Here is a 7,339-nt window from a genome sequence, read left to right on the forward strand (position 1 = left end):
TCCCGTACATTAAACTTCAGATGAAAAAAAAAAAAAGTTTTAATTAATTTCGGGAAAACCTCTCCTTGCTGGCTGCCCCCCCCGTCCCCACCTGCATATTATGTTGATGTACTGCACCCTTAAGTGCAGTGGTCAATAACGCAAATGCAAACAAAATTGTAAGCTTCCTTAAATCCTTTGCCCAGCAGGCAATGAATACAAAGGGGGAAGGTTACAGATGCTTCCGTGGCGAATTCAGAAAAGATCAGCTCACTGCTCTCAAAGTTCAGAAGCTGTTGCTTTTCCAGTTTCAGGGAAATTATCAGAGTAGCAGGAGGATGCCACTGACAGAAGTTTTGCGATTTCTATTCGGTTCTGATGTATTTGCCTTTTTCTCTCCCTCTCTGCTGAGTTCCCTCGTAAAGACTCCCACAACTATTTTTACAACGAGTTTTTCACAATTTCCAACACGGTGCTTTTAAAGGAAAAGTGCGCTGAAAATTAAGGACTTTCGGCCTCAAATGAAGAGAGTCAGGGCAGGCATCGGAACAAACAAACACGAAAAAGATCAAGAAAGGACACGTTTCCTCTGGGCAGACAAGTGCGGACAAAATACGGATGTGAATGGAAGACCCACCCGGCGAGGCTCTCCTAAAAAGAGATACATCACTAACGCCTTCTCCTTCCCCTGTGGATGGCAAAGTCTCTCAGACTTTCTGGGGCTGAAAGGAATGCGTGTCGATCTTTTTACCTAACCTGGCACACCACAAAATGCGATTTTCTGTTCCTCTAAAATATAATGCTCACCATGCTTGTTTTGCTCTTACGCTTTCTGATCTATGTCTTAATAGTTCCTCCCCACCTCCAGCAGATAAAGGAAGTAGAGATAAAAAGTTAATAAGCATTCATACAAGGGAGTATCTCCGGGAAACGTTCTTCCCCTCTTCGCGGGTGATAGTATTGATTAAATTAAACCCGAAATTTAAACAAGTGTGCATTAGGTCTGTAAAATGAATATCATTATAGAAGGAGACCAAAGCAATGAAGTTAATTCTTTTTTATTTGTTAAACGGAGTTCCCTCCTTCCCCCACCCCTTCCTCCTTCTGGGCTGGCCTGTCACGCCTTCTCAACAGGCTAAAATCATTCAGAGCAGCTCGCGGAGAGAAACGCGACATTTATGGTAACCGTCAGCCTTCAGAGAATGAAAGCAGTTCATTAATTTACTTCACTCTTACTTCAAAGTATGATAATGTACGTTACCCCCTTGATCAATAGATATGATGTACAGTCAATATCCCCACGACACGGAAACGGGTCAAAACCGAGGCCGAGAGAAGGAGAAAAAAACCAGCCCCCACGAAGCAAAGGTCCGCGAGGACGTTGCTGCGGAAAACCCGCGAGGGTGAGAGCACCTGGGCGAGCGGGGCCGGACCGGGGCTGCCCCCAACGCCCCCCGCCTCCCTCCCCCGCCCCGGGGCCGGCCTGCACCGCCTCTGCCCTTCCCCGCAGCCCCCCTCCCGGAGCCGGGCGAGGAGCCGAGGGGAGCGAAGCGAGGATCTCCGACCCCCGGCTGCTCCGGGACGAGGCGGCGGGGGCCGCCCGGCAGCCAGCCCCGGCTGTGCCGGTACCGCTCGGGTGGGCTTCTCCGGGGATGCGCTCCGTAAATCTCCTCCGCGTACCTCCAGCCCGGGCATGGCTCCCGGGGCGGCTTGTGGGACCCCAGAGCCAAGAATCACGCCTGAAACGGCGGGTCTGCGGGGGGGTGTGGGCGGGTGGGGGAGCAGCCAGCGGTCGCCTGAAGTGTTCCCCCCACTTGCTGCCAGAAGTACCGAAAGAAAAGGGAGGGGGAGGACTGCGCAGAGGGGGAGCGGGGTGGGGGGACCCCGCACCCGCCCATCCTTGAGGTAATAATAGTAACGCTGAGACGATGATGGTGTAAAAATCCAAACAAATGTAAACCGCTCAAAAAAATAACCTGTTGTCAGATTACGCGCACGGGGTGGGGGGGGGGGGGCGGTGGGTTGATGGAAAGGGGCGGCCGGGACGAAGCAGCCCGGCGAGAGGCCCCTGCGGATCGGGACCGGGACCGGGACCGGGACCGTGGCCCGCGCCGCTCGACGACGTGACTGCGTGAGGTCATCAGCGGGGCTCGACGGCGCTGATGACCTCACGCAGTCACGTCGTCGAGCGAGGCGGCGGGACCGGGGATTGGCTGGCGGCGGCTCAGCGGCACTTCAAAGCCGGCGAGGGAGCTACAATTGTGGTGGAATGGGCGGAACTGATCATTGTATTGCACACCTCTAAAAAAAACACTGCCTCTGATTTATCAATATAAAAAAGATCCTCTGAGAGGAGGGCACTTTTGTGTGATGGCAACTTCACTTCTAGGGGTGAGTCTAAGGATTTTTTCTCTTGCTGGTTTAATTGGTTTCTTTTTATTGTCGATTGGAGGGGGTTAAAATAACCCCTGTCTTGACCGGGGCTATCAGTCTCCTCTATTCAGCCTTTTTTTTTTTTTTAACTTAAGTACAAGTGAGTTTAGGAGAAAAGAAAGAGCGAGAGGGGGAAAAGGGGGCAGAGTCACTTTTCAGTGAGCAGGAAAAGGTTTTAAGGGCATTTGTAGAAACAACCTACAGCGCCTGGGCTGTGCTGTTCCTGTGCCCCCGGAGAAGTGGCCTTTCTTCTTTACATGTGACTGCTGGAAGGAAAAAAAAAAACAAACCAAACCCAGCACTATCGTTTTTCGTGTGCAATTTCTAATTTGCAACAGATTGTGGCTTTTTATTTCCCTTTAAAATAACACAGCCCGTCGTGGCCAGCAGGTACGTTGAACTTGTGTATACATACATATGTACATATGTTAAATTTATATATATATTTAATTATCGTTGGTACGTAATTGAGGCTTATTTTAAGGAAGCTTTTATTTTCTTAAAGGAGTAATTTGATAATCCTGCAATTCTATATTCAAGAAAACAGTCTTACTGGCCTGAGGGACGGGGAACGGCCAGGTCCCGGGGAAAGGGAACAGGCTGAAACGTAGCTGCCGCCGTGCCGGGGGCATCTTTAAAGCTACGGTAACAGGCGGAACTTTTTCCCCCTCTCTTTTTTTCCCCCCCTTTTTTAACCCTTCCCGAGCTCCTCCGTGGGAGGAGGGGTGGCTGGTGAAAGAAAGCCCCGGAAGGCGCTTGGTGGCAGAGCTGTGGTGCCGGCTCCGGCGAAGGGATCGTCCCGCGGGAGTCGCGAAACTTTGCGCCCGGGGCCGGGCGGAGGAGTGGAGCGGTTCGGAGCGGAGCGGAGCGGGGCCGGGCGTGGGGCGCGGGGCGGTGGGCAGCGGGCGGCGGCGGGGCCGCTCCGTCCCTGACGGCGGCGGGGCGGCCCTCTCCCCTCTGTGCCCGCAGGAGGAACCGCGGGTAGGCTCCACGCCGCTGGCCATGCTCGCCGCGACCTGCAACAAGATCGGCAGCCCCAGCCCCTCGCCGTCCGCCCTCTCGGACAGCGCGTCCTCCTTCGGCAAAGGCTTCCACCCCTGGAAACGCTCCTCCTCCTCCTCCTCGTCCTCGGCGGGCAGCTGCGGCGCCGTGGGCTCCGGCCTCCCGGGCTTCGGCGTGGCGGGCGCGGCGCGCAACGGCTCCTCGGCGGCGGCGGCGGCGGCAGCGGCGGCGGCGGCGGCGGCCGCCCTCGTCTCGGATTCGTTCAGCTGCGGCGGCTCGCCGGGCTCCAGCGCCTTCTCCCTCACCTCCAGCAGCGCGGCGGCCGCCAGCTCGCCCTTCGCCAACGACTACTCCGTCTTCCAGACGCCGGGCAGCGCCGGCGGCGGCGGCGGCGGCGGCGGGGGCGGCGGCGGCGGGGCGGCGGGACAGGAGGCGGCGGCGCACCAGCCCGTCTTCATCTCCAAGGTGCACACGTCGGTGGAGGGGCTGCAGGGCATCTACCCGCGGGTGGGCATGGCGCACCCCTACGAGTCCTGGTTCAAGCCCTCGCACCCGGGGCTGGGCGCCGGCGAGGTGGGCTCGGCGGGCGCCTCCAGCTGGTGGGACGTGGGCGCCGGCTGGATCGACGTGCAGAGCCCCAACGGGGCGGCCGCGCTGCCCGGCTCGCTGCACCCGGCGGCCGGCGGGCTCCAGACCTCGCTCCACTCGCCGCTGGGCGGCTACAACTCGGATTACTCGGGCCTGGGCCACTCGGCCTTCAGCAGCGGCGCCTCCTCGCACCTCCTCAGCCCCGCCGGGCAGCACCTCATGGACGGATTTAAGCCAGTGCTGCCCGGCTCCTACCCGGACTCGGCCCCCTCGCCGCTGGCCGGCGCCGGGGGCTCCATGCTGGGCGGCGGCCCCGCCGCGCCGCTGGCCGCCTCGCCGCGCTCCTCCGCCCGCCGCTACTCGGGCCGCGCCACCTGCGACTGCCCCAACTGCCAGGAGGCCGAGCGGCTGGGGCCGGCGGGGGCCAGCCTGCGGCGCAAGGGGCTGCACAGCTGCCACATCCCCGGCTGCGGCAAGGTCTACGGCAAGACCTCGCACCTGAAGGCGCACCTGCGCTGGCACACGGGCGAGCGGCCCTTCGTCTGCAACTGGCTCTTCTGCGGCAAGCGCTTCACCCGCTCCGACGAGCTGCAGCGGCACCTGCGGACCCACACGGGCGAGAAGCGCTTCGCCTGCCCCGTCTGCAACAAGCGCTTCATGCGCAGCGACCACCTCAGCAAGCATGTCAAGACCCACAGCGGCCCCGGCGGCGCCGGCGGCCCCGGCGGCGGCGGCGCCGGCGGCGGCCCCGGCCCCGGCGGCAAGAAGGGCAGCGACACCGACAGCGAGCACAGCGCGGCCGGCAGCCCGCCCTGCCACTCCCCGGAGCTGCTGCCGCCCCCCGAGCCCGGCCACCGCAACGGCCTGGAGTGACGGGCGGAGGCGCGGGGCCGCCGCGCCCCCCCCCCCGCGCTCCCCCCGCCCCGCCGCCCCCGGCCGCCGCCCCCCCCCACGGGCGCGCAGCCCCGCGCCGGGGACACGGACACGTAAGTAGCCGGCGCGGCTCCGCGGGGACCGCGCTCAGCCCCCGCCGCCGCCCCGCTGCCCGCCCGCAGACCTGCACGGGGCGGGCGCTGCGGCCGGGCCGCGCAAGTCCCGCGACGGGGGCAGGGGAGCGGCTCGGCAAAGGGCGAGAGCCGCGGCCCCCCCGTGGGGCAGCCCCGCGGCCGCCTCCCCTCCCCCTCGCCTTGAGATCCCCGCTCCCCCCCCGGGTTGCCTTTGGAGCGGAAAAAAAAACACCTTCCCTCTCGCTTTCCTGCTGGAAACCGGCCCGCACCCCCTCCCTCCGCCGCTAGCGCCGGTGGAGCCGCGGCGCCCCGGGAGCCGCGGGCGGGCCGGGCCGGGCCGGGCCGGGGCTGCCCCGCGGCGTGGGGGCTCCGACGGCAGCGCCCGCCCGCCGCCGTCGTTCTCCCCACACGGCGCCGAGCTGAGACTCCGACCTGCCCCTCGCCTCGTTAACTGCGCGAAGTCCTTCTGCTCCCCGGGACCGGAGCGGCAGCGTGCTTCCCCTTCTCCCCCCCCCCCCTTTTTTTTTCTTTTTTTTTTTTTTTTAAATTTTAACTAATCGTTTACCTCCCCGAGTCCAAATTTCATTCCGTTTGCCAGCGCATTTGTATAATTCCCGTTTGAGTAGGAATCGCGAAATACGCTGAAAATAATTAGGATGAAAGTCGTATATTTTTAAACTCCAGACAAATGGAGAAGCACCGTGGGTTTCAAGGGAAGCTGCAGTTCCAATGCCAAAAAGGGAGGCCGGGGCGGGTACAGGAAAATAAAATATTTGTAAAATACGTCTGAACCTATAGGTTTGTACAACTGGGAAATCGTTCTAGATTAGCTAACAATTAAGTATAACTCCACCAATGTATCGGTGTGAGGTGCAGTTGTCCAGGAGACGATTTTGTATAGTATTTTTCTTGTAAATTACTTCCAGTAAATATTTGAAAATATATTGAAGTACACTTGAGCTTTTTTTTTTTTTAATTTTTTATTTCTTTTCCTGTCATGAGAAAGCGTTATTGTTGCAGTCCTGGTTCACTGCATTCTTTTTCTGGACTCGTTCCTTGAAGTGTACATCAAATCGCACTTCAGGATATAGGTTTTGCTTGAATATTAATTTAGGTAGGCATACAACTGTAATTAAGCAAACACTATTTGATAAATGTTGAATGACATTTAATTTAATGGAGCATGTACTTATTTGCATTTGCTGGCAGTTCAGGTATAGTTACAGTGAGAGTTCTCCTATATTTCATAAAGTGGGTTTGCCACGACCCATGTATTAAATAAACTGTCCAAGTGAAACTGAACTAACGTTGGCCTATGTGTATTTCCTGAAAATAATATTGATAAATGTTAATAAACACTCCTGACACTACATTAGCGGTTTGCAATGCTGCAAACTAATTGTCTCATTGTAATGTTGAAATAATTTGGATATTTCACATTGAAATGGAAAGCCCTGCGCTGGAACATTTTAGATTTGCATTTTAAATGCATGAAATGTAATTGATTTTTATCTGTAATATTTTAAATGGTATTAATAAACTCCAGATAAACATTCTACCTTAGGTCAGCCAATTGTTTTTCTTCTTTTTAATTCCATCGTTACAGGCAATGATTTACTTTGGACTCATGTGGCATGAGTTGTGCTCTAGAGTTTCAGAGAAAAGTGGAAATACAACAAATTCAATCCCATTGTACATCATAGCACCTAGTGAGAGCAGCTTTGAGGCATTAAAACAAGTAAGTTGGCGTTCTGCTTCGTGCTTTTATAATGCACTAGTAGAGGAAACTAGAGGAAAGGCATTAACACCTTTTTTTTTTTTAACTATTTTTATCAAACTAACGATACCGTGCCTCTCGCAAAACCGACTGTGTGTGAGGGGCTGCTTCGCATATATCTCCTCCTCAGACATTATTTTTCACATCGGGCCAGATCCATTGTGAAAGGCAATTTGGTATTGAAATGCTAAGGCTCGTTATGGCTTTAAAAGACAAAATAAAAAGTGGTCGGCCACTTTTATTTTTAGGTAACGTGCTTGTGGCTGGGAGCAATGCTAACTGCCATAGCGAGGGCTAACTTCTGCAGTTCTCGGGTGGGAAACTTCACGGTTGTGCGTGAAATCTCCCTTCTCGTCCGGGGGCATTTTCCCCGCAGGACCGGGAATTGGGGCGATTTCAAGGGTGGCGGGGTGCTGCCAACCAGCCGGTCTAGCGCTGCCGCCCTTGCTATGTCCTTTAAATCTTGTCCACAGCTCTCCCTGAACAACAATAAAAACACTATTGCGAGGGTTTCTTAAAGCCTGGTGTCTTTTGCAGTTATGGCATTTGCTCC

General features: G+C 56.5%; 1 protein-coding gene across 1 annotated transcript; it reads left to right on the forward strand.

Annotated features, from left to right (window-relative positions):
- The first annotated feature begins 3,361 nt into the window (after positions 1–3,361).
- SP8 (Sp8 transcription factor) lies at positions 3,362–4,898 on the forward strand. Its single transcript, XM_052789037.1, has one exon. The coding sequence runs from the start codon at positions 3,415–3,417 to the stop codon at positions 4,873–4,875; it is 1,461 nt and encodes a 486-aa protein (XP_052644997.1). The 5' UTR covers positions 3,362–3,414; the 3' UTR covers positions 4,876–4,898.
- The last annotated feature ends 2,441 nt before the right edge of the window (positions 4,899–7,339 follow it).

Source organism: Harpia harpyja, chromosome 1, assembly GCF_026419915.1.
Source record: "Harpia harpyja isolate bHarHar1 chromosome 1, bHarHar1 primary haplotype, whole genome shotgun sequence".
NCBI lineage: Eukaryota > Metazoa > Chordata > Aves > Accipitriformes > Accipitridae > Harpia > Harpia harpyja.

Coding starts and splice junctions, on each gene's coding strand:
- SP8 (XM_052789037.1), top strand. CDS start 3,415: ATGCTCGCCGCGACCTGCAACAAGATCGGCAGCCCCAGCCCCTCGCCG.